The sequence below is a fragment of the Gorilla gorilla genome, chromosome 15 (assembly GCF_029281585.2).
Source record: "Gorilla gorilla gorilla isolate KB3781 chromosome 15, NHGRI_mGorGor1-v2.1_pri, whole genome shotgun sequence".
Classification (NCBI taxonomy): Eukaryota; Metazoa; Chordata; class Mammalia; order Primates; family Hominidae; genus Gorilla; species Gorilla gorilla.
The window spans coordinates 116,855,913-116,883,736 of NC_073239.2; the positions used below are offsets into that span (position 1 = coordinate 116,855,913).

Sequence of the window (27,824 nt, forward strand, 5' to 3'; positions counted from 1 at the left end):
GCCACCTCTTTGGAGGCCTTCTTAACACATCATGTGTTAAAGGCTTCTAATGTGGGTCTTTATTTTTTGATAAACATAAAAATGTGTTGCCTCATGTTTGTGGCTGAGTCGGCTCTTCCCATAATTCATTTATAGCTTTTGGTAGGTATATTACATATCTTGGAAGGATGGATGCGTGAAGAGATGGATTTATATATTTGTATTTGTCCTGGTTCCTTGGTCAATGATAAAAATCCTGTTCACGAAAGATGGTATCTTTCCTATTTATGTACTCAACGTGACTTTTTAATAAAGATTGTAGACTAATGTAGTGGTTCTGAGATTGAAATGGTATTTTCCCAGCAGAGGATGCTTTTTCCTTAAGTTTGAAAATTCTTAAGAAGAAATAAGGGAATTAAGATGAAATGAATTAGGCACTAGTTGTCTAACGTCGTGATGCTCAGAGAATTTGTCATGAGTCTGTAAGAAGTTAGGCATTATATATTTCTTGTATTTAAATTTTTGACTAGATTATATTTGAGCAAGGGAAAAGTAAAACTTACCTGCAACATGTAGATGTTTTGTAAATATCCTTTTCTTAGCCTAGCAGTTCATCCTGATCGGATCACGATAGCAACAGGACAAGTCGCGGGCACATCGAAGGATGGAAAAGTGAGTTACGTTACCTTTTCATTGTTTCATAATGAACTGGTAACACAAAGTAATTTTTAGAAAACACTGTACTGCTGAGTAAGGCTGCTTAGATATAATTATGGTATCTGAAAACTTCTGAACCCCTCACTAGAATTTTTTATTGTAAATTAGAAGACTTACTGTGTGGCAGGGTGCGGTGGCTCACGCCTGTAATCCCAGCACTTTGGGAGGCCAAGGCAGGCTGGATCTCTTGAGGTCAGAAGTTTGAGACCAGCCTAGCCAACATAGTGAAACCCGTCTCTACTAAAAATACAAAAATTAGCCAGGCATGGTGTCACATGACTGTAGTCCCAGCTACTCTGGAGGCTGAAGCAGGAGAATCACTTGAACCCAGGAGGCGGAGGTTGCAGTGAGCCAAGATCATGCCACTGCACTCCATCCTGGGTGACAGAGAGAGACTAAGTTTCAAAAAAAAAAAAAAAAAAAAAAAAGACTGACTGTGACCTTAAAAATCCCTGGAGCTCATCTTAATTTCATCAGATTTTTAAATAGCATTGTTCTGAACAAAGAAATCACTAATTCTTAAAATGTTTATTTATATGATAAGTATTAAAAATATGAAGGTAAACATTTAATAAAGTTAAAATTATAATAATAATTTGAATGTACAACATTTTGCCAAATTTCAGCCACCCTCTGCCCTGTCTTGTGAATGTCATTTAACAGTCATGACTTAACCCATGGAGTTTGTGTCTGCGTGCAGTCACAAAAGCTACTAGGAGGTTTTTAGCACAGATTTTGCAAGCACTTCAGCAAGACTTTAATTTGCATTTTAAGGCGTTAGAGAGGGAGCTTGTAGCTTTTTTGATATCTACTTTTATATAGCTTGTTATTGCATAATATTTTATCTGAAACTAATTTCTTTAAGTACATACATTTTATCAACGTGTTTTCATCCAGAAAAAATGAATACTACCATATTTCAGAAAATATTTTAGTAACATTGGATTTTAAATATTAATCTTATGCTATTTTCCATTAATTTTTTTTCTTTTTCTTGAGACAGGGTCTCACTCTGTCACCCAGGCTGGAATGCAGTGGCACAATCACGGGTCATTGCCACCTCTGCCCCCTCAGGCTCAAGTGATCCTCCCACCTCAGCCTCCTGAGTAGCTGGGAGTACAGGCACACGCCACCTCGCCCGGTTAATTTTTGTATTTTTCGTAGAGACAGCGTTTCACCACATCGCCCAGGCTGGTCTCAAACTCCTGGGCTCAAGAGATCTGCCCACCTCAGCCTCCCAAAGTACTGGGATTACTGGCGTGAACCACTGCGCCTGACCTGCATTAATATTTTATACTTGAAAAGAGTTAACAGAAATAATGGAAATCAGACCTCTGTTATGTAAATAAATTCACTTAAATTGAATGGGTCTTTCAATTTTTTTTTTTAATGTTAAATGGCTTTGAAAAATTCTTTGAAATTAGTGGTAAGCTATTTGTTCCTCCCTCTAGTGGCTTAAAAGTATATTTCAGTTTCTGGCATTGAAATTGAATCGGTACTTTAGAACCAGAGAAAAATGTTATAGTTGTCTTTCAGTTTACCCATAGAGAAATCCAGAGAGGCCTAGTGAATGCCCGCGGACACCCAGCTACTTAGAGATTAGACTGAACTAGAACCTGGTTCACCTAACGCCTGCCTAGTGTTTCTACTAGGTCCAAGGCCAGCACCTTTTCTTACTGATAAATCTACTGATTGCTCTATGATGCTTTCTTCTATTAAGGAAGAGAAAAATTAGCGTAAATAACCTAGGAACACAGTTGAGAGGATTTTAAACCAATTATAACAATTCTAAATCGTATTTGTACATAATTGATGCCTGTTTTGCCCAAGAATATTAAGCTCTTTTTTTTTTTTTTTTTTTTTGAGACAGAGTTTTGCTCTTGTTGCCCAGGCTGGAGTGCAGTGGTGCAATCTTGGCTCACTGCAACCTCCACCTCCCAGGTTCAAGCGATTTCCTGCCTCAGCCTCCCAAGTAGCTGGGATTACAGGCATGCACTACCACGCCCGGCTAATTTTTTGTATTTTGTAGAGACAGGGTTTCACCATGTTGGTCAGGCTGGTCTCGAACTCCTGACCTCAGGCGATCCACCTGCCTCAGCCTCCCAAAGTGCTGGGATTACAGGCGTGAGCCACCACACCTGGTCTGTTAAGCTCTTATTTGGTGGTGACCGTCTTATGAATTTAGGCATGGTGACACCTTAGCAACAAAACAGACTTTAAAAGAATAACCCATATGTGAGATTCCATTTTACTTGTCATTTTTCATTACTAAAATTCAGACACATTTAGATGCACAAATTAAAGTGTCAGTTCCCATGGTACTATTGTCAAAAATTGGCCATTCAAATTCTGAAACTTGGTAGACCTCTCCTTACTGTTAAATTATCAACAAGGCCCTCCACCTCCTGAAGTCATCGGGAATGTTTTATTTACATAAAAGGGCAGACTCCTGAAATGCAGAAAAAGATCTTTTGTTTTGACAAAGTCCGAATTACTGCCCAAGTAATCTTGTAGCTTCAGGGTAAAGACACATGTGTATCACCATCACAACTGATGGCTCTGTGTTTCTTTTCTGAACAGCAATTGCCCCCACATGTGCGCATCTGGGATTCTGTGACATTGAATACTCTCCACGTCATTGGAATAGGTTTTTTTGACCGAGCAGTCACCTGTATTGCATTCTCAAAATCGGTAAGTATGTGCCCTGTGGATATTGCTGTCTTCTTCCACAGGAAGTAGAGAATCAACTCAGGGTTGAAGAGGGGGAGTTGACACACTGGATACCTGCCTGGGTGTATGTACAGATTTGGACTCTGAAACGTTCCTGCTTCCCAGAACCCCTCAGTCAGAGGTCATATGCATGTCTCATCAGGGACACACACTTCCAATCAGACATCTCCAGCCACATGGGTTTGGTGATGAAAACAGGCCCCCAGAGATATCGTCCTCACTTTCCTTAAGGCAGTTTATGTGCTCTGGCCTTGAATTTCACCTGCTTCTTTCAAGGGTGGCTCCAGCGTGTCTGTCTCTGCCATCCTGCTACTGGAAAGGGGTCCCGATCCAGACCCCAAGGGATAGTTCTTGGATCTCTCATAAGAATTCAAGGCAAGTCCATAAAGTGAAAGCAAGTTTATTAGGAAAGTAAAAGACTAAAAGAATGTCTACTCTATAGAGCAGCCCTGAGGGCTGCTGGTTGCCCATTTTTATGACTATTTCTTGATGATATGCTAAACAAGGGGTGGATTATTCATGCCTCCCCTTTTTAGACCATATAGGGTAACTTCCTGATGTTGCCATGGCATTTGTAAACTGTCATGGTGCTGGTGGGAGTGTAGCAGTGAGGACAACCAGAGGTCACTCTTGTCACCGTCTTGGTTTTGGCGGGATTTAGCCGGCTTCTTTACTGCAAGCGGTTATATCAGCAAGGTTTTTATGACCTGTACCTTGTGCCAACCTCCATCTCATTCTGTGACCTAGAATGCCTAACCACCTGGGAATGCAGCCCAGTAGGTCTCAGCCTCATTTTCCCCAGCCCCTATTCAAGTTGCTCTGGTTCAAATGCCTCTGACATTTCTCCCCTCCCTTTTATAAGAGAATCCTTAATCCTAAGGGTTGTAAAGGGACAAAGATCCATCTTCTGTAACTTCTTCAGGCTGAATAGGGGTGATGATATTCCTGCCTAACTATTAGGGTCTCTTGTATTTGGGGTAGAGAAGAGCTCAGTCAGAAGGCGTCAGTATGGCAAGGTGATATCTGGAAGATTATGAAGTGTTCAACTTAAGAAAACATTGAGTAAGCTTATCCTGCATTCCTACACAAAGAGTGCAACGGCAATATATTCCACAACAGTAAAACAAAATAAAATTATCCCAAGTAAACTAAGTAAGAAGGCTTTTTATTAACTGGGCAACTATTGGAACCAAGCTGATAATGGGGTCGCTAGCTGATTCCAGTGTGTCCAGAATTAGAATACTGATCCAGATATTTACAGTACGCATTGCTTTTATTTCTTCTGAGCAGCAGTCAGAGATCACTGGTTGGTTCACAGGAATAAGCAGGGTTAGTTTAAATAGCAGAAAAAACTTAAAAACGACTGATGAAACTAGAATCTAATAACAAATGTACCATAGTTCTTGAAACATAATTTCTCTCTCCAGTCTCCCACTTTTACTAAAGACAAACCATAACAGGACTGATTAGTTTGGAAAAATAAGCCTTAGTCTTGTATGCTTGGCTTGATTATTTGTATCAAGTGCAGCAAGAATAATTATTTTTCACATAGGCTTTTTAAATTGGCTTTGATGGAACTCTGTTCCATAAGGAATCTCAGATAAGACCTTTTTTAAAGCCAAGCCCAGCCATGGGTTTATATCCTCAAATACCTATGGGTTGGGTAAATTCCTCTCCTCTTGGGGGGGTCCCAAGATAACTTGGGGCTCCTGGGCCTGTGAGAAAGTGACATTCTTTACCTACCACAGGTCAGGAACCCTGTACAGGGACTGTGGAGACAACGTACAAGGCCAGTTTCCCCCAAGGGGCGTCTATTGACTCTACAATTCAATTTGATTCCTTAAAGGAAAGCATGCCATTCCTGTGAAAAAAATAACCAGTTTCTCCAGTTGTGTCCTGTTACAAACAAAAACAAATTCTTTACAATTGTGCAATTAACTATATTGCCATAAATTAAGAATACTCACAAATAGTTTCTAAATTCTGGAGAGATCAGGTTGAGAGAAACAAATATGCTTCAAATTTTGTTCATAGCAGTATACTTTACTTAATTGTTAAAAGCTCTAAATAGCTCAAAAGAAGAGTTTTCTTGTCTTTGAAAAAAGCAAAGGATCAGCAACATTTTAAGCAAAGTCAAAAAAGATGATTTCAATCTTCTATTAGTTTGGTTCATGCAGTTAACTCCTGTTCTGCTTGATATTCAGGAACATTTCAGCTCCCCATGAGAGTCCTGAAAGTTTTTTCCTCTATTCTCATGTTACAACTTTGAAAGTAATCAGAAACTTGCATTCAAGAGCACCTGTTAAAGGCCTATATCTGATTATAAGCCACCTTTTAAATAGGACCAAAACAAGACAAGAATTGTCTGTGGATGGCAGAAAGTCTTAGGACAGCCACAATTAAAGCCACAATTGACAAGGAAATTTGGTTACTCCTGGAGCATACAATAATTTAACATAACAAGTACAGCTATTAATAACATACACTAAGTCATATCAGAATTATAGGAGTTTCACCTAATTTTGGAACACATGCCAGTAACATATTTATACAAATACAGCCCAAAGAAAGCCAATTTCCTATTTGACAGTGCTTCCTGTATGACTTTTATACCAAATAAGCCAAATTTCACCTTTACATTAGTGTACTATTGATGTTAAATATTCTTAATAAAATCTCATAGATAAATCTATTCATTTTTTTTTTTTTTTGAGACAGAGTCTCACTCTGTCACCCAGGCTAGAGGGCAGTGGCATGATTTCAGCTCACTGCAACCTCCACCTCCCGGGTTCAAGCAATTCTCCCACCTTACCTCCCTAGAAGCTAGGATTACAGGTGCACACCACGATGTCCAGCCATTTTTTTGTATTTTTAGTAGAGACGGGTTTCACTGTGTTGGCCATGCTGATCTCGAACTCCTGACCTCAAGTGATCCACCCACCTTGGCCTCCCAAAGTGTTGGGGTTACAGGTGTGAGCCATCGTGCTTGGCCAATCTATTCAATTTTAATCACTGTGACCATAAGGTAAGATTTTTATAAACCTTTTATTAATCCTTTACAATTTTTGTTGAAAAGCAGATCATTGCTCAGAGAAAAACCTGTTGTGCTTTTATTCCAATGTTTAATTTACAGAAAAACTGATTAATACCCCTTTAACTTTAGCCAATATGTTCACACAGAATTTCTTTTGCAAGATTAATTTCTCTCAAACTTTCGACAACTTGCTTAAACTTTCAGCTTTATTCTAATTTAAAACAATAGTTTAACCTTTTAATCTAGGCAAAAAAAAAAATCCACATTTCCATGCCTTCTTATAATCTATTACCAAAACACATTTCACTTTCTTTATACACCTTACATATAAAACTGTTTATATTTCCCAAAAATTACTTAAGTCATGTGAACTGAAAGGCATTACACTTTTTACTTTTCTTACAAAATATTTTATTTAAGCTTATTATTATTATTACACCAATTAATCAAAGCTCTTTCATATATAAACATCACACACATAATACATGTAAATACACAGACAGAAAATAAAGGACTCATTCCCTAAGCCAGGAATTGAACCCTGATCCCAGGCTGCCACTGTGATGGCAGAGACCAAGATAAAGTACTGCCACGTGTTACAAGGTCAAGCTCCCAAGCACACGAAACAAGATAAGAGAGAAACTTTATCCAGTTTTTTTTCAGGAACCTGCCACAAAATTTATAACTGACCAGTTTGCTGTGCTACTTTGAACAGTGGGCTTATAGGGTCCTAGGCCCACATTCTATCCTATGGTACCCCTCTTTATGACAGAATGATATAGAAGACAAATTTATAACACAAAGCACAACAGATTTTCTACAGCTTAAGATTACCCTCACAAATCCTTTTTTCCCATTAATCAAAACTTTACAGGAGATAAATAGTGATTTTTAACCATTCATTCAACCAGTTTGCACAGAGAGAGAGAGAGAAAGGCCAGAAGTCTGACTGGTAAGAAATTATTACCCTTTTGCTGGCATGCCAGGCTTCTGGGTTCCCTTTCCCTGAGGCAGCCCTAGTGATCCGGCTGGCTGCACCACAGCCCTAGGGGCCAAGCCACATCATAAAGGAAAATTATCTTTTTCCGTCCTGGCCAGAGCAAAATATGTGTGACAAAACATAGATATTAGCCATTCAGCTCAGCACCCAGCACCCAAAATCAAACTGGCAGGGCTCAGACATGCCCCTGGTTGGCCCCATCGTTGTTAATCCAGCCTCCAACCAGGAGCTTCAACTTACGGTCTCTGGGCAAGATGGCGGCCCTGAGTAATAGAAAACATAAGAAAGGGAAAAAGGAGAGAGAGAAAAGCATTGCCTGTGGCAGGGCGGGGAAGGTGAAGAGCTCAGGGAGGCCAGAGAAAGACCTGCCCACTGCAGTGACACTGAAAAGTTCAGGTGGCTGCTTGTTGATAACGAAGGGATCCTTCCCAGCAGTCCCGTCAGCTCTTAAATTTCCCCTTTTGGGGAGGAAAAAGCTCCCCATGTCCCATGATCTTGTACATGCCTAATTCTGTCACCCTTAGCCATCAGCAAAGAGTGCAAGGCAGATTAACCCAAAGATGATAATAGCAGTTAACGTCCCATAGTGCCAAGCCTGTTCTTAGCTGAAAGGAACTTTACTGAGAGGGGCCTCTAACCCCCTAAATCTTAGGAAGGACTCTAACCTTCCTAAGTTGGGCTTGGAACCCAAGGTCTGTCAAGCGTCCTTGCCTTTTATTAAGAGGGGCCTTTAACCCACTCTGTCTTAGGAGAGACTCCTAAGTTAGGCCTCTAACCCAATCCCATCCTTTGCCCAGGTGTGTGCACCCCACTTACCCAAAATCAGCCATTTGGTGTGTACAGATGATTTTTCTTTGCATCAGGGGTCTCTTCAGTATCATCCCTTTGGGGTTCACCAGAAAGATGTTACCAGACCCCACCACTTACTAAAGTTAGCCTTTGGATTGGAGGTTTCCTCAGTATTGTCCCTTCTGTGGTCTCCATAAAGATGTCACCAGACCCCACCACTTACACAAAGTCAGCGTTTGGGTTGGGGGTTTCCTCAGTGTCATCGCTTCATGGTCACCAGAAAGATGTGATCATAAAGGGGTCCCAATCCAGACCCCAAAAGAGGGTTCTTGGATCTCACGCAAGAAATAATTCTAGGCGATTCCATAAAGTGAAAGCAAGTTTTTTAGGAAAGTAAAGGAATAGAAGAATGGCTACTCCATAGACAGAGCAGCCCCGAGGGCTGCTGGTTGCCCATTTCCATGGTTATTTCTTGATGATATACTAAGCAAGGGATGGATTATTGATGCCTCCCCTTTTTAGAGCATATAGGGTAACTTCCTGACGTTGCCATGACATGTATAAACTGTCATGGTGCTGGTGGGAGTGTAGCAGTGAGGACAACCAGAGGTCACTCTTGTTGCCATCTTGGTTTTGGTGGGATTTAGCCAGCTTCTTTACTGCAAGCTGTTTTATCAGCAAGATCTTTATAACCTGTGTCTTGTGCCAACCTCCTATCTCATCCTGTGACCTAGAATGCCTAACCATCTGGGAATGCAGCCCAGTAGGTCTCAGCCTTATTTTACCCATCCCCCATTCAAGATGGAGTTGCTCTGATTCAAATGCCTCAGACAATCCCAGTGTGGCTGGCGGGCAGCCTGGCTGCAAGCAGGGGTCGGACAGGGCCTTGTCATCTTCCAGGCTTCCTCAGGACGTGCTGGTTCAGCAGACCCACCCCACACTCTTTCAAACCATTTCAACCACTTCAGAAACCCATATTCACACATATGTGCATGTGTTCACATGAAAAGACCCCCGTGCACTCAGGCCCGCAGAGCCGAGGCATTGTGCACTCCCACAGCAGCCACCTTCACAGCTGCTAACAGCCCCTGTGCCGTGCCTGCTGTGGGCACTGTCTGCTCTGGGAGGGGCTCTTGTTTTCATGGAACCCAGTGGTGAAGAGACACCCCACTGGCCCTTCTCTTCCCCAATTCCTGTTTCTTCATTCCCCATCATTTACCTGCTCTTTCTGTCTGGTCAAGAAAGCATGTCTCAGCCAGGCCCAGTGGCTCAGCCAGGCACAGTGGCTCACACCTTCTAACCAGCACTTTAGGAGTCTGAAGTAGGAGGATTGCTTGAGCCCAGGAGTTTGTGACCAGCCTGGGCAACATAGGGAGATCCCATCTCTACAAATAATAATAATAAAGAGTAGCTGGGAGTGGTGGTACACACCCGTGGTCCCAGCTACATGGGAGGCTGGAGTAGGAGGATTGCTTGAGCCTGGGAGGTCAAGGGTGCAGAGAGCCATGATTGCACCACTGCACTGTGACCTGGATGACGGAGCAAAACCCTGTCTCCAGAAAAAGAAAGAAAGAAAGCAGGTCTCAAAAGCAATGGATGAGTATTCTTTAACTACAGTGTAGCAGACTCTTTATTAAAAATGAAATTTGATGTTTATTTTTAATCATGTTCAACCCACTTTATTCTCAGATATAGTCTTCCTGTGAATAACTTTCTTTTCAGAATGGAGGAACCAATCTCTGTGCTGTGGATGACTCCAACGACCATGTGCTCTCTGTGTGGGACTGGCAGAAAGAAGAAAAACTGGCAGATGTGAAGGTCATGCTCCAAGCCTTTTTTGGGCTGCATTAACATTTTCCCATTCAGAGCCGCCCTGGCATAGTGGTAGCCCCCTTTCAGCGGGCTCATTCCCACCCCAGCCCTTGTGTATGACGCCTTCACCTTAGAATCGTTTGGCCCCGATCCCTCTCCCATCGTGGGACTTTGACCCCAGGTCCTGTTAGGGTTTTTTCTCTTTTCACCATGTCTGTAAGATTGTTTTCTTCCTCATTTCATAGCCACTACCCTTTTAATTCATCCAGTCATGTATTTGCTGGCTATTCCTTTCACTTGCTTGGCACACCCCGAGTGCCTGCCATGTGCTCGCACGGCACGTGGAGGCCCGGAAATGTGCTCAGGCGTGAGGTGGGCTCGCTGCCCGAGCCCCTGCAGCTGCAGGAAGGGCAGGTATGGGCAGGGACCGCCAGCACGGGGGCTCCTCCAAAGTGGAACAGACTCAGGAAAGACCAGCGGGAGCCCCGAGCTAAACCCCAAATCCTTCGCAACAGGATTCCTCCTGCGAGGGGCCTCTAATCCATTTTGCACAATATGTCAAATTCCCTTGCCTTGACTGACCTTTTTCTATTTCTGTTTTCTATTGGAAGCCTATTTTTATAGAATTGAATTCAGATTTCTCATCTTTGCGTCTATTAACCTTAGATAACCTTAGTCACCTAACTTTCTCTCCTGCATGTCTGCGAGGCAGACCTTGTGTTCTAACCAGGCCTGTTCCCTGACACCTGTGTTCATTCCCTAGCCCCACCTTCTGATATTCTGAGCAGGTGTTTAAGTTCTTCTTGCTATGTTGCTAGGTTAGAAGGCGTCAGAGGCAGGTTATTATCCAGGCTCAAGAATGTGTAACTGCATTATTAAATAGAAGCAGTGATCAGAGCCCAATCCAGCAGGCCAAGGTGCGGGTCTTGGAAGTTAGGGTGTGGGCTCAAGGTGGCTGGAGGTGGCAGCTGAAGTGCTAGATCTACTCCGTAGATCAGGCCGGTCCACTGAGCCACAGGCGGAGTCCCAGGAGTCAATCGCAGGAGGAACTCCCTGGGGAAACGGGCAGCCAGAGTCAGCCACGAACAATGGACCTTCGTAAAATCCATTCCAGGGCCCTCCCTGGAGATGACATTTACCAGATAGGGGGTGAGGCCTAGAGATCTGCATTTTACCATTTCTGGTGATTCCATTCGTTCGGCCAGACTGGGAACCCATGACTAGCAGATGAGAGCAAATGCTTGCAGGCAGATGAGAGCAGATGCTTGCAGTTCTGAAGTCCCTCTGGTCCCAACTCCCTCCTCAGCAAAGCATGCTGCATGCCCGCCCCATGCCTGGCCCTGGGAGAGGCCCTGGCATAGACAGAGGACTCCCGGGTGCTCCCTGTCCTCAAGGGCTCATTGTCCAGTGGGGGAGACAGACAAGGAGGAGGTATTAAGGCCCACACCAGCATATGCTTGATGTTTTTAGCAAGATGGATTCAATGGGGGAAATAATAGGCATTGTGCTTGCCTTGAATTTCTTATTTATTTGTGGCTCAGATTTTACTTGTTTTCCTACATGTCTCTTACGCGTCTTAAGAGATGTGAGGCATCCGAGTCCCTGTTTTTCCTATAGTGCTCTAATGAAGCTGTGTTTGCTGCGGATTTCCACCCCACGGACACCAACATCATAGTTACCTGTGGAAAATCACATCTCTACTTTTGGACACTAGAAGGAAGCTCCCTTAATAAGAAGCAAGGATTATTCGAGGTAAAGTTAAATTATGATTTTTGCTTTATTTTTCTCTCGTATATGTGATTGGCTAGATGCATCTCTCTGGGGGCTCTGGTGATCAACACAATCCCTTGGGATCCCTCACATAGTTGGGAAGCACGTCACACCTGGTAGATAACACTGGTAATGAAGTGAAGAAAAGGACAGAGCAAGCCTGGGTGGAGGGCAGGGAAAGGACCTGGACCCAGGGAGCACCAAGCCTCCCACAGTGGCACTGGCTGCAGAGAGTATCAGAAGATGAAGTCATCGGGAGGCAGGCAACCTGCCTTTGCAAAAGACAGTAGAGACTCCCTGTGCCTTTTGTCTGGACGTTGTGGGGCTGCAAGAGCACCAGGGGACAGCACCTCTTCCCGGGGGTCCATCTGCCACCACCTCCCTGAGGCTTGTTTCGAGGACCCCTTTATTCTGGTGCTCGGACCCTGCCCTTTAGGCTGACAGCATAGCCCCACCCTTCTCCCCAGTCAGTACCCTCCTCCGCTTGCTGTCTGCAGCTTTATGATTCCCCAGCCACTTGGGGTTGCTAGAAATCGCTTTGTCTTAGAGCAGTTAATCTCACAGCAGAAGTTATGTAATAGTAGACAGAAATGCAAGGTGTGCAGGGTGGCCACAGAAGCTGACACTATCCAGCCTGGGACCACTGCGAATCTAGATGTTATTAGTACAAATAAAAGGTTGTCTGGAATATATATATGTTGTATGGATTAAATATATATATATAATTTTTTTACTACATTCTACAGAAACAAGAAAAGCCAAAGTTTGTCCTCTGTGTGACTTTCTCTGAAAACGGTGACACCATTACTGGAGATTCAAGTGGTAACATCTTAGTATGGGGAAAAGGTAATAAGTGATTGTTCCCAAAACCAATGGTTTTTGGTAATGTTGTAAGAGATCAAACATGAGTGCTTTAAGAATTGTCTATTAATACAATGTACAGGAGTAGGATGAAATTTCAAGTTACAGAGACACACACATACATGTGTGCATGTGTAACTTCAAACCACAAAACTAGAACAGAGGAAAAGCGGAGAATAGTAAGAGTTACTGACCTTACAGCATTCTGAAAGGCTCTTTAAGCCCAAGCTATTATGATGGAATTAAATAGCTTTATTAGGAAATCCACTGACAGATTATGATGAAATTAATGACTACTTATAGGTCTGTAAAATATTTAAGTAACTATCCTGATTTATCTAGCATTTGGCAGACATTTATTGAAAGCTAATTATGTGCTAGACACTGAACATACAACTGAGTCAGACCCAAATCCCCTGCTGTCTGTGAGCAAAGTTTGCTAAGGGAGATGATGCATCACTCAGAAAGCATGCGTCCAGTTAAGTCCAGTGAGCATTTATGAACACTTACCCCGTGACAAGAAAAAAGGGAAAATCCACCATCCCTTTTCTCAAGGATCTTAAGAGTTTGAGTTGGGGCTGAAGGTGGAGACGGACTTGTAAATGCAATTTCAGAAGCATTGGTGACATTTCCAGTATCCCTGCTGCTCTTGGCTCTAGGTGTCTTATCCACTGCTCACTTAATCCTTAGAACAATCCTGCAGGGTAAGCAGCAGCCCCATTCCACCAAGGGTGAACTGAGGGTAGAGTAACTAAGCAATTTGTCCAGAGAAACAGCTCACTAGAGAGCTGGGATCTAATCTCAGAGCCCACGTTCTCAGCCGCATGGTGCTTCAACCATGCGGCTTCAACAATGCATATTTTCCTTCATTCTAAGGTAACCCATTTCATGCTTGTCTGGTGCTCTGCGAACGTCTAGAAATTGGATCCTTCATAGATTCATATTGCAATGATGTGCTCACGGACAATATTGCGTTTTAAAACCTAAGTCAGATGAGATTAGAAAATGGGCAGAGGCAACCTTTTGACAATGTGCTAATGATGGTTTTCTTGGTGTGTTTAGGTACAAATCGAATAAGCTATGCAGTTCAAGGGGCCCATGAGGGTGGCATTTTTGCACTTTGTATGTTAAGAGATGGCACACTGGTGTCGGGAGGTGGGAAAGACCGAAAGCTCATTTCTTGGAGCGGAAACTATCAAAAACTTCGTAAAACGGAGGTGAGTCATCAAGGCTACTGCTAAAATTTGTTTTTAACCTTGAACTATTATCCTTTTTTTATTAGTTTGAAATCTGTATCTTACAGTTTTGAAAATTGTTTAGGTGAAATCACATTATATGGGAGCAATGTATTTTATTAAAATCCTGAGGCAGGTTAAATATAACTAATAAAATAGAATTAGGTTTATAAAACTTGAGGTTGTAACACACTTCATATTTAGAATATTTTTATTCTCAATTTTCCAAGGGACTGTTACCCACATTTTGATTTATTATAAAAATCTGTCTTCTCTTTTAACTTTTCCTTTTTCTTTTTTTCTTTCTTTCTTTTTTTTTTTTAGAGCAGGGTCTGGCTCTGTCACCCAGGCTGGAGTGCAGTGGTGTGATCACAGTTTACTGCAACCTCCCCCTCCTGGGCTCAAGTGATCCTCCCACCTCAGCCTCCCAAGTAGCTGGGACTACAGACACACACTACCATACCTGGCTAATTTTTGTAATTTTGTAGAGATGTTGCCCAGGCTGGTTTGGAACTCCTGAGCTCAAGCGATCCTCCCACCTCAGCCTCCCAAGTAGCTGCGACTTTAGACACACACCACCACACCTGGCTAATTTTTGTAATTTTGTAGAGATGTTGCCCAGGCTGGTTTGGAACTCCTGAGCTCAAGCGATCCTCCCACCTCAGCCTCCCAAAGTGCTGGATTACAAGCATGAGCCACCACGCCCAGCCTCCTTTAATTTTTAATTTCTAGCATGTTATTTTGGAGATATTATTGCATTGAGTGAACTAGTATTTGTTGAGTGTCTACTTCGTACATGGCACTCAGCTAAGTGCCAATGTGCTCCCTAGGGCTGTGACTCCTTTTGATACCCGGTGTACCTCCCCATTATCTGCTTGGCAGCCCTGCATTCCGGTAGGCACCAGAGGCGAGATATTTAATATTCCTTCTGCCCACTCAGTGAATTTTCTCCCCCAGGTTCCAGGAATCGCGAGCAGACACTGCAAAATTGGCCTCATTCTGAAGCGTGATGCTTTTCATCCCTAGCTGAGAATGGACAGACTTTAGCACTTTGAACCCAGATACACACAAAACACTTATATTTTACATCAGAGAGCAACATGGCACCACCCTCTGGCAGTGTGAAAATTTGGTTCTGTTGATTATTTCCCTTAATAAAGGAAGTTCTTCATCTGAGCTTTGGAAATCACTTCCCCTTGCATGGAGATTCTGTTGTGAGAACATTTTTAATAATAAGATTTGACTAGCATTTGGTTGAACATATTGTGAATTGCTAGAGTCATAGACATGCCCAAGTCATATTATAACTGTAAAGAAAGCTCCAAAGCCCCATCTAATTTCATAAAAGCTATTCACTGTTTGTTAGTATCTGATTCCTCCTCATTAGCATGGGTCATCATCAACTTGACTCAAATCTGTGCTAACAAGCCACACTGGAGAATGTGTGAGGGGAGGCTGCTTCTTTCCTGGAACGGGAGAGCCTAACAGCAACCGCCAGGGTCAAGCTGCAGCATTTGTTCTTTTTATAGTACAAGCACTTTGTTTCTTCATCATAGCAAGTTGTTCTTAATGGGTGTATTTTGCAATTCTTTCTCTTAACATTTAGATTATTCCATATGTTTATGTCGATTTTTAAACTGAACAGAGTGACATTGCCAAAGAACTTACCATTTTAAGTTGTATTATGGCAGTGTTATACTATTATTATTATTATCATTATCATTATTATTATTATTTTCAGACAGGGTCTGGCTCTGTCACCCAGGCTGGAGTGCAGTGGCGTGATCTTCAGCCTCTGCCTCCCAGGCTCAAGTAATTCTCCCACCTCAGCCTCTTGAGTAGCTGGGACTACAAGCACCACCATACCCAGCTAATTTTTTTTGTATTTTTGGTAGAAATGGAGTCTCGCTATATTGCCCAGGCTGGTCTGGAACTCCTGGGCTCAAGCAATCCACCCACCTCGGCCCCCCAAAGTGCTGGGATTACAGATGTGAGCTACCACGCCTGGCCTATATTCTTTACTTTCCGAATTGTATCTACTGTTGCTATCAGAAATTGTAAAAAGTAAAGAGAAAACTAACCAGTAGCATTCCTTATTTTTAAATTTTGTTGAGGAAAATGCTTTTTCTTAAGCTCATTCTTGCTGATGCTTCTAAGATATATAAAATGTTTGTAGTTTAAAAATAAGACTTAGGGTTTTGATCACTCACTCAACAGTTGGCTGTGGTATCTGTTTTTTTGAGATGGAGTTTCACTCCTGTCACCCAGGCTGGAGTGTAGTGGCGTGATCTCGGCTCACTGCAGCCTCCACCTCCTGGGTTCAAGTGATTCTCCTGCCTCAGCCTCCCAAGTAGCTGGGATTACAGCCACCCACCACCACGCCCAGCTAATTTTTGTATTTTTAGGAGAGACGGGGTTTCATCATGTTGGCCAGGCTGGTCTCCAACTCCTGACCTCAGGTGATCCACCTGCTTCAGCCTCCCAACGTGCTGGGATTACAGGCATGAGCCACCAAGCCTGGCCAGCTGTGGTATCTATCTATGTGAAACTCTCCATATATATGTATATACAACATATATATTTGAATGTACATTATATGTATATACATATGTGTATATAAAACTGTTATAGGGACTATCATTATGATAAGTGTTTTGAATGACTGAGCTAACAACTGAATGAAATTGTACATCTTTTCTTTTCATATGACTTTTCAATGCAGATTCCAGAACAGTTTGGTCCAATACGGACAGTGGCTGAGGGGAAAGGCGATGTGATCTTGATTGGCACAACTCGAAACTTTGTCCTGCAGGGCACTCTGTCAGGGGACTTCACACCCATTACTCAGGTACGATCCCGCTCAGCAGGCCCAGCAAACACTCTCATTTTGCATTATATCAGACTCTAATCAAGCATTACAATCAGGTGCTTTATACTATGATAACCTTCCTCCACCCCAGAGTGTCTGTGGCTGCTGGAAGATGGGAGGAGAGAAACTGTTGAGAGCAGTTATGAAGTCAGCATGAAGCCTCGGTTCGTCATCCCTTACGGCTCCTGAGTGCGAACTGTAGTATCTCAGAGCACTTCTGTTTGTCTTGGTTATTTGTAGGGTCACACTGATGAGCTCTGGGGACTGGCCATCCATGCCTCAAAACCTCAGTTCTTGACCTGTGGGCATGACAAGCATGCCACTCTCTGGGACGCTGTGGGTCACCGTCCCGTCTGGGACAAAATAATAGAGGTAAACATGCACATTACATTTCCATTTTTCTTACAGAAATTCATCTGGAACGTGTTTATTTATTTTTTGCATGAAATCAACAGTGATATAAAGTTGTCCCAAAGCAAATGTTATTTATCTATTAAGAGTTGCCTTAACATTGCAATTGCATTTAACAGTGTTACTTTTAACATTGCCTCAAGTGGCCTCAGCCATGTAATTCTGAAGTTTACTGTTGAAATTTTCTGACAAGAAGTTGTTCTTTCTGAGTTCATTGTCAGATTTTCTGAGTACAGTCTCTCAACCATCCTAAGAGCTGAAAAATACTTGTTATGAGCCTGCATTCTATTTACAGTGTACCCTTTGAATGGGAATTTACAAGCTGTACTAAACACACGATTGAATATATCTCTACATTTTGAGTTTGATGGTAAAGTGAACTTTCGTTTGAAAGTCAGCTGGGCACGGTGGCTCACGCCTGTAATCCCAGCACTTTGGGAGGCCAAGGCAGGCAGATCACCTGAGGTTGGGAGTTCGAGACCAGCCTGACCAACATGGAGAAACCCCGTCTCTACTAAAAATACAAAATTAGCCGGGCATGGTGGTGGATGCCTGTAATCCCAGCTCCTTGGGAGGCTGAGGCAGGAGAATTGCTTGAACCCGGAAGGTGGAGGTTGCAGTGAGCCAAGATCACGCCATTGCACTCCATCCTGGGCAACGAGCAAAATTCTGTCTCAAAAAAAAAAAAAAAAAAGTCAACATCTCTGTGAATTTTGCAAAAGAAACTCTGATGACCTGTCAGAGTGTTGAAATGCCCTTTCCCCACGTGTATTACTTGAGCACTGACTGTTTGCATGCCAAGCACTGTGCGTGTATTATCCTTAATCCCTGTAGCAGCTCTGCAGGTTGAAGAGGTTTTTTTTAACTCTGATTTTATTGATTAGGAAATTGAGGTGTAGAGAAGTTAAATAACTTGCCAAGGTCACTAAGTTAGTGAGTGACCTAGCTAGTGTTAGGACCCAGCTCAGTCTGACTCCTAGACTCTGGTTCTTTCCACTGCATTGCACTGCAGCGAATTGGAAGCTCATTCTCTGTTGCCGGTGCCCTAATGATCTGTGCAATCCCATTGCACAGAGGAAATAGCCCTTCTGTAAACCAACACATCATCCTTTCATCCCCCATAGAGTTACTGGCATGTCCCAGGTGCTAGGTTCAAGTTTTGGCTCCCTTCCCTTCATTTTCACGGAAGGGGTGCTGGTCACTGGTGGCCAGCTGAGCCGTGAGGTGGAAGGGCCCAAGGGGCAGGCAGTGCCACTCAGAGAGCAGGTGTGGCCCGTGATGGCAGGAAGGGGCTAAAGGGAACAGTGTTATATGTTCTACCTATGCCCTGGTGGTCCAGGAGGGCTGAAGGCAATGACAGCTCCTTTACCAGGCTGTTAATCATTTAGCCTAACATAAGGGTTGGAGCTCTAAACTGGAAGCCAGGGAACTGCAATGAAGTTCTAGCTCCTCTGCCTACTGGCCTTGTGACCTTGGACATCTGTAACTCAGTGTCCACTTCTCAAAGTTGTTACGAGGCTCAGATGAATGACACAGACAGAAGTACTTTGTAAATGGTAAAGCTTCAAGTGAACACAATTTCTGTTTGTGTATTAGTGGCAGCTCTGAGCTTAATTACAGCTCCCACTGTAGAAAGAAAGCATTGAAATAATGTAATCATATATCAAGTTTATTTCTCTTGGTTTTTTAGATTATCCAGTGGATCTCAGGGCCTCCTATTTTCATTCCCATTGCTACTTTTCTTCCTGATCTTCCTTAATCTCTTCTCTCGTCATCCTAAACACTCCTGCCAAGTGCCTTTATCTAAAACACATGTTCAGTCATGTCACTCTTTTTGTTGAAAGGACAAGACCATTCAAAGTGTTCTTATTTCCTAGTGATCAAAGTCCTTACCATGGCAGTGACATCACTAATGTGATATACTCTGTGCTGTAAGCCCATTGACCTATCTGCCATTCCTCAAATATGCCCACAGCTGTGTTGCTTCCATCACTTTTACTGTATTACTGCCCCCTTCACCATGGTCCAAAAAACGACTGGAGTGGCCACATCTCACCTTCACCGGTGATAATTCTTCCTCTCCTGGGAGGCCCAAGTCCAGTTGTCTGTACCGCGAAGCCTTGGCCCAGCTTCCCAGTGTCACCTCATCCCTCCCTCCCCTGTGTATCTCTTTCATGGATCATTCTGTCTTGTATCCGAGTTAGTGATGACTGTGTGTGTGTTCCACTGGATCAAAACCTAGAACATGCCTTGCTCATCTTGTGATCCTTCCAGGCCTCCATAGTGTTTTGCACCCAGTGGGCACTCACCCAGTCTCCGTGTCATGGAGTTGGGTGCCGTGGTTGTCTTTCTGGAGCAATCAAGCACACTATTCAGTGAGCTTACCACTCAGCACGGGGAGTCAACTGAAGGGGCTGGGTTCTATAAGCTGTGACTTTGTAGAAGGGCATTTACCTGTCTTTCATCAGATTACTGTAGATATGAGAGGATATAAGACAAAAAGGGAAAAATCCTAAAAGGACAGAAATTTAAGTCAGGCTCAATGGCTTACACCTATAATCCCAGCACTTTGGGAGGCAGAGGCAGGAGCATCACTTGAGCCGAGGAATTCGAGACCAGCCTGGGCAGCATAGGGAGACTCCATCTCTACAAAATTAAAAATTAAAAAATTAGCCAGGTGTGGTGACACACACCTGTAGTCCCAGCTGCTTCAGAGGCTGAGCCAGGAGTGTCACTTGTGCTGCAATAAGTCATGATCATGCCATTGCACTCCAGCCTGTGCAATAGAGTGAGATCCTGCCTCAAAAAAGGGTGGGGGTAGGTAGAAATTTAGCATTATTGAAACGCAGCATTCATTCAAGCAGGAAAACATTTTTCTCTAGAAAAGAGACTTTTCAAATAGAGCCATATAGCCCTAAGGAATTAGAAGTGTGAGCGTTTGTGTGTGCACACACGCACGTGTGTGTGTTTTATGCTATAGTGTTCTATCTGTTCATCAATTTACACTTCCTTTAAAATATTTTAGGATCCAGCTCAGTCTTCTGGTTTTCATCCTTCAGGGTCTGTGGTTGCAGTCGGAACACTCACTGGGAGGTAAGTCCATGCCAGCAGGGTTTGTGCTTGCAAAGCTTATGGAAAAGAGGCCTGTTGATTCTCTTTCCCCAGGAACAGGCCCCCGTTCAGCTCTTGGCTACATGTTCGAAGCTTCTAATGACTTACCAAGAATTAAGTTAAAAGCGAAACTTGAAACAGTGGCCCATTACATTTTGAGCCTTGGGGAATCTGAGGAAAGCCGTAGACCCTCTCTCCTGGAAAAGGACCCTCTACCTCCACTAGACACACACACACTCTTTTTGTTTGTTTTTTGAGACAGGTCTCTCCCTGTCACCCAGACTGAAGTGCAGTGGCACAATCACAGCTTACTGCAGCCTCCAGGGCTTAAGTGATCCTCCCACCTCAGCCTCCCAAAGTGCTGAGATCACCGGCATGAGCCACCACACCCAGCCACACACACATTTTGCCTACAATCTCGAGGATTTGTGGAGCTTCTCAAGCCCTGATCTTGAGGCTGTGGGAGGAGCCTTGATTTTGGAATGAAGCAAGAAAACATTTCAAAGTGCTGAGCATTTAAAAATGCTTTTTCTACTCCTGGTCACAGTGGCTCACACTTGTAATCCCAACCCTTTGAGAGGCCTAGGCAGGAAGATCGTTTGAGGCTAGGAGTTCGAGACCAGCCTGGGCAACACAGCAAGACCCTATCTCTATAAAAAATTTAAAATTGAGCTGGATATGGTGGTCCACATCTGTATTAGCTACTCAGGAGGCTAAGGCAGGGGGATCTCTTAAGATCAGGAGTTCGAGGCTGCATCGCACTATGATTGCACCACTGTACCCTCACCTAAGCCACACAGCGAGACCCCATCTCTAAAAAAAATTAAAAATAGAAAATAAATGCTTTTTCTAGCTGCCCTTTCAAAATTTTGGGAACTGCCCAGACCCTGAGCCTCATATTCCAATTGAGTTAATACCTATTCACCTGGCACCTCCTACACACCGGATGGTGGGTCTGCGTTTGCAGCTCAGCTTTGCCACTTAGCAGCAGTGTCTTTGAGCCAGTTACATAAGCTCTCTGAATTTGTTTCTTTTTCTGTAAATTGTTATATTCCCTGCCTGACTGTGTTGCACTGAGGATCGAAGGAGACAGTGCACACAGCACCTGCCAGGGCTGCCCATCAGGTACTGCAGGGATTATTATTATCATTGCTTTCCAGGTTTTGATTGAACATTTATGCTGCTCATTGTACTGTATACATTTACTGTGGTTTCAGTCAAATATTTTTCCTCCCACCCTTCCTCTCTAAAAAGCGTAGCACTTAGATTCTGTTACTATGACTGCAGAGCCTATATGGATAAAGAAAGGGTAGCCCTTTGCAGGTCATAGGTAGCAATATCTTAAGTATTGGGCTCCACGTAGCCAACAGAATTCTTCATGAAAACGTTTGTATAGCCACACACACACACACACATGCACACAGACACACACACACACACACACACACACACACACACACACACACACACACTCACTCCACCTCCTATTTGACTCTCTTTGAGACAGGTAAACCTTCTAACTCATCAGGCTCCCACATTCTGATGACTGGCCTCCCAACAGGCTGACGGATGCCAGCATGCCTACTGTGTGTGTAGGACACGGTGACAGTGCTCAGAATCACAGTGTCCCATGGTGGAGGAGATGGATCGGGTCACCTAATCCAGCCCCTCATCTGTACCTCTTGCCATTCAGGTCCTAGGTTGGACTTAGCTCCCGATGCTGTTGATTTAACAGGTCACTTCAAAGCCATGTTCTAATCAGCCCCAGCCTCTATTAAGGTTAAATAGCACATTAAAGGTAAATGGTTGTTGAAGATGCAAGAAATTGGCACTGAGAAGCAAAATCCACATTTCTGGGGGGCAGGACATCTGACAATGCATGGCTAGGGGGGCTCCTGTGGAAGACAAGGGACACTCAGTCTGCGTCAGTGGACATGCTGATGGGATGTCCTCACGCTGGTTAGAAACTGCAGCAACAGTTTATCCATTTATCCTTATCCATTTATCCATTTATCCGCATTCCATTTATCCTAAAAACACCAGGGGCTCACCACCACCCCTTGAGAATATAACAGGCAGGAGAGTTCAGTCATTCTGATGTTAACACTCATTTAGTGGGTACTGTGTGCTTATCAGAGGATACAAAGCACTTCCATGTCCATTATCATTCGACTTTAATATTGAGCCTGCAGAGTAGACCTGGGCTCTTCTCCCCATCTCACCACTGAGGAAATGGCCCAGCAAGGTGAAATTAGAAGACCAGTCCTCCACTCCGATGTCTCCTATTTGCTCTGTGCTTTCCCTCGCCTTGTTGGTTGCAGGCTAGCATCCCCATAAGGCCTGTACTCTTGGCCTGCTCTGTCTGCAGCACCATTGGGAACACCACCACCCCGGAGTTGTCCCAGCCCCATCCTCCTGCATGGTCCTGCTTCGCCCTGGAAACCTGGGTGAGCTCTTGCAGGTGGTCCTTCACTGCTTCCTCTCACCATATGCCCTGGCACTAGGTATTGGCATCTTCCCTGCCCAGAGCTTTCTCTCCATGTGTAAATGACAAAGCACAAACACAGAGAAACCGTGTCATAGTGTTGATAATGGCATAGTTTTGAATGCTAGCCAATATGCTGTTCCTTTCATTAGAAAATGCTTATATATAGGCAATTTTCTTTGAATGAAAGCTGGGAACAAGCTTTCTTATTATTAAGCAAATTCTGAGTATTTATTAAGCTTTTATGATTAATAATTTTTATTCATCCCACTATTATATAATCTTCATTTTCTCATTAAACAACTTACTGTGTTTTTTCTCATGTTGATAACAGGTGGTTTGTGTTTGACACAGAAACAAAAGACTTGGTCACCGTTCACACAGATGGAAATGAACAGCTGTCTGTAATGCGATACTCACCAGGTTAGACTCCAAACCATTCACTACTTTATTGTTTTTAATCAACTTTTATTTTAAGTTCTGGAGTCCATGTGCAGGATGTGTCGGTTTGTTACATAGGTAAACGTGTGCCATGGTGGTTTAATGCACAGATCAACCCATCACCCACGTATTAAGCCCAGCACCCATTAGCTGTTGTTCCTGATGCTCTCCCTCCCCCTCGCCCCCCTCCAACAGGCCCCAATGTGTCTTGTTCCCCACCCAATGTGTCCATGTGTTCTCATCATTCAGCTCCCACTTATAAGTGAGCCCATGCGGTATTTGGTTTTCTGTTCCTACACTGGTATGCTGAGGATAACAGCTTCCAGCTCCATCCATATCCCCACAAAGGACATGGTCTTGTTCCTTTTTATGGCTGCATAGTATTCCATGGTGTATATATACCACATTTTCTTCATCCAGTCTACTGTTGATGGGCATTTGGGTTGATTCTGTGTCTTTGCTATTGTATTCACTACTTTAAAATCCCAACAGAATTGAGATTCTGTGTCAGTGTCTTTAAAGAAAAAATTTCACAAGCCTCCTCAGAGTAAAATTTAAATTAGACATGCACATAATTATGGCATTTAGGGTTCTTTTCCCTCCTTTGGGTCACTATGCTTGTGTTATGGAAAATTTCAAACACAGACAAAATTAAACAGAATAGAATAATGAACCCCATGTACTCATCCGCCAGCTTCAATGATGATCAGCTCTCAGCCAGTTTCCTGCGTCTGGAGCCCCACCCACCACCCGCCTCCCATATTCTGAAGCAGTTCCCAGACATCTCATCATTTCATCTGTTAATAATTGTATATATCCCAAAAAGATGAGGACTCTTTTTAACAGCTTTATTGAGGAGTAATTTACATACAATAATGAACCATTATAAATGTACAGCTCATCGATTCTTTATAAGCTTGTGGAGCTATGGAACAACCATCACTACAGTCCAGTTTTTTAACCTTTTCATCACCCAAAAAGTTTCCTCCATGCCCATTAGCAGTTCACTTCCACCCTCACCCCCAGTCCGAGGAAACTACTGATCTGTTTTCTGTTTCCAAAAATTGCTTTTTCTGGACATATCGTGTAAATGGATTCCTACACTATGTAGTTGGTTGCATCTGACTTCATTCACGTAGAATGATGTTTTTGAGATTAATCCATGTTATTGTGCACGGAGCAGTACTATATTCCTTCTAATTGCTGGGTAGTTTTCCATTTTATGGATATATACCACATCTTGTTTATCCATGCATCAGTTAATGATGGATTTTTTTTTTTTTTGAAACAGAGCCTCACTGCAACCTCTACCTCCCAGGTTCAAGCGATTCTTCTGCCTCAGCCTCCCAAGTAGCTGGGATTACAGGTGCATGCCACCACACCTGGCTAATTTTTGTATTTTTAGTAGAGATGGGATTTTGCCATATTGGCCAGGCTGGTCTCAAACTCCTGACCTCAGGTGATCCACCCACCTCGGCCTCCCAAAGTGCCGGGATTACAGGCGTGAGCCACCACACCCTGGCCTTATGGATTTAGATTGTTTCTGGTTTTTATTATTATTAATAATGCTATGAACATTCATGTATATGCCTTTTTGTGTTTGTTTTCATTTCTTGGGTAAATTCTTAGGAGTGAAATTGACGGATTGTATGGTAAACTTATGTTTAACATTTTATGAAACTGCCAGACTGCCTGTCCTGTTTTACATTCTCATCAGCCATGTGCTAGGGTTCTAGTATCATCACATCCTCCCAATACTTGTTATTGTCCTTTTGATTATAGTCATTCTAAAGAGGGTGTAATGGCATCTCATTGTGGTTTTAATTGGTGTTTCCCTAATGACTATTGATATTGAGCATTTTTTAATGTGCATATTAGTCATTCCAGTATCTTCTTTGGTGAAATATCTATTCAGATATTTTGCCAATTTTTAATTGGGCTGTTTGTCTTACTGTTGAGTAGTAAGTTTTCTTTATATATTCCGTATATACAGTCTTTATCAGATAGATGATTTGCAAATATTTTTTCTGAATGTATGGCTTATCTTTTTTTGTTTGTTTTTTTTTTTTTTGTTTTTCTTTGAGACAACATCTCACTCTGTCACCCACGCTGGAGTGCACTGGCATGATCATGGCTCATTGCAGCCTTGACCTCAGGTCCAAGCAATCCTCTCACCTCAGCCTCCCAAGTAGCTGGGAACACAGGCACACACCACCACGTCTGGCTAATTTTTGTATTTTTGTTAGAGACAGGGTTTCGCCATGTTGCCCAGGCTGGTCTTGAACTCCTGGGCCCAAGTGATCCGCCTGCCTCAGCCTCCCAAAACTGCTGGGATTATAGGTATGAGCCACCATGCCCAGCCTTCATTTTCTTTTTTTTTTTTTTTTTTTTTTTTTTTTTTTTTTTTTTTTTGAGACGGAGTCTCGCTCTGTCGCCCAGGCTGGAGTGCAGTGGCGCGATCTCGGCTCACTGCAAGCTCCGCCTCCCGGGTTCATGCCATTCTCCTGCCTCAGCCTCCCGCGTAGCTGGGACTACAGGCGCCCGCCACCACGCCCGGCTAATTTTTTGTATTTTTTAGTAGAGACGGGGTTTCACTGTGTTAGCCAGGATGGTCTCGATCTCCTGACCTCGTGATCCGCCCGCCTCGGCCTCCCAAAGTGCTGGGATTACAGGCGTGAGCCACCGCGCCCGGCCCGTATATACAGTCTTTATCAGATAGATGATTTGCAAATATTTTTTCTGAATGTATGGCTTATCTTTTTTTTTTTGTTTTTTTTTTTTTTGTTTTTTTTTGAGACAGCATCTCACTCTGTCACCCACGCTGGAGTGCACTGGCATGATCATGGCTCATTGCAGCCTTGACCTCAGGTCCAAGCAATCCTCTCACCTCAGCCTCCCAAGTAGCTGGGAACACAGGCACACACCACCACGTCTGGCTAATTTTTGTATTTTTGTTAGAGACAGGGTTTCGCCATGTTGCCCAGGCTGGTCTTGAACTCCTGGGCCCAAGTGATCCACCTGCCTCAGCCTCCCAAAACTGCTGGGATTATAGGTATGAGCCACCATGCCCAGCCTTCATTTTCTTAATGGGGTTTTTTAAAGCACAAAAGCTTTTAATTCTGATGAAGTTCAGTTTATCAGTTTTTCCTTTTGTGGATCATGCCTTTGGGGTCGTATCCAAGATCATGAATATTTCCTTGTATGCTTTCTTTTAGAAGAGTTGTTTTAGCCCTTGCATTCGAGTCTATGATGCATTTGAGTTAATTACACAAGAGTTACAAGAGTACACTAGACTTGTTTCTTGTGGATGGTGAGAAGGAAGAGCCTGTTTGCTCTGCATAGAGGTATCTACTTGTCCCAAGCACTTTTTGTTGAAAACACAGTCTTTCCCTGTTGAATTATCAATGACACTTTTGTCAAAAATCAATCGATCAAAAATGTAAAGGTTTATTTCCAGATACTCAGTTCTGTCCCCTTCACCTATGTTTATCCCCTGATTACTATGACCTTAGAGGAAATTTTCAAATTGAGTAGTGTCACTGCTGCAAATTTGTTTTTTTCAAAATAGTGTTGGCTATTTTAGGTTCCTACTATATGTAAAATTGTATATAAATTTTAGGATCAGCTTGTCTTTTTTTATTATTTTGTTTTCTGAAATTTTTTTGTAGACACAGGGTCTTACTTTGTGGCCCAGGCCGGTCTCAAACTCCTGGTCTCCAGAGATCCTCTCACTTCAGCCTCCCAAAGTGTTGGGATTACAGGTGTGAGGCACCACACTAGGCCAGCTTGTCAATTTCTAACTTTGAAAAGCCTGTTAGGATTGTAAGAGGGATTATGTTTAATTTACAGATCAATATGGGGGAAATTGCCACCTGGACAATAGTGGCTCTTCTCATCATGAGCAAAGACTGTCTCTCCATTTATTTAGGTCTTTACTTTTTCTCAGCAATGCTTTATAGTTGTTGGTGTACAAGTCTTGCACTTCCTTTGTTAAATGTATTCCAAAGTAAGTTTTTTTTTATGCCATTGTGAATGGAATTGTTTTCTAAATTTTATTTTCAGTTGATTGGCTGCTAGTATGTAAAAATAGGATTAAATTTTGCTTGTAGATCTTATATCCTATGACCTTTCTAAACTTCTTTGATTAGTTTTAGTATAATAATCCCTCCTAATCCACAGGGGCTACCTTCCAAGACCCCACACAGGTGCCTGAAACTATGGATAACACCAAACGCTAAGTGTACTATGTTTCTTCCTATATATACTTGCCTATGGCAAAGTTAAATATATAAATCAGGTACAGTAAGAGATTAACGACAATAATAATAAAGTAGAACAATATAACAATATACTGTAATAAGAGTTATGTGAATATGGTTTCTCTTTCAGAATACTGTATTGTATGTAATATTTGCAGACCGCAATTGACCACAGGTTACTGAAACCACAGAAAGTTGTTTCAGTCTTATTATATTATATTAATATCACTACATTTTATTAAGTTTCCTCTGTTTTTCTGAGGAGAAAAAGCATTCAGTCTTTCATCATGAGGGATAAAGATGCCCTTTATCATAGTGAGA

The 27,824-nt window shown here is 42.9% G+C and overlaps 1 protein-coding gene across 6 annotated transcripts in view; it reads left to right on the top strand.

The window, feature by feature from the left end:
• The window catches only part of EML1 (EMAP like 1), a 211,596-nt gene that overhangs the window by 165,977 nt on the left and 17,795 nt on the right, over positions 1 to 27,824 (top strand). For all 6 annotated transcript variants that reach the window (XM_055361534.2, XM_055361533.2, XM_031001903.3 and 3 more), the window contains 10 exons: positions 582 to 651; positions 3,277 to 3,387; positions 9,972 to 10,067; positions 11,679 to 11,813; positions 12,578 to 12,677; positions 13,755 to 13,909; positions 16,650 to 16,775; positions 17,037 to 17,168; positions 20,233 to 20,300; positions 23,138 to 23,226. In XM_055361534.2, the coding sequence (XP_055217509.1) occupies positions 582 to 651; positions 3,277 to 3,387; positions 9,972 to 10,067; positions 11,679 to 11,813; positions 12,578 to 12,677; positions 13,755 to 13,909; positions 16,650 to 16,775; positions 17,037 to 17,168; positions 20,233 to 20,300; positions 23,138 to 23,226 (1,082 nt within the window). The remainder of the gene's footprint in view (positions 1 to 581; positions 652 to 3,276; positions 3,388 to 9,971; positions 10,068 to 11,678; positions 11,814 to 12,577; positions 12,678 to 13,754; positions 13,910 to 16,649; positions 16,776 to 17,036; positions 17,169 to 20,232; positions 20,301 to 23,137; positions 23,227 to 27,824) is intronic.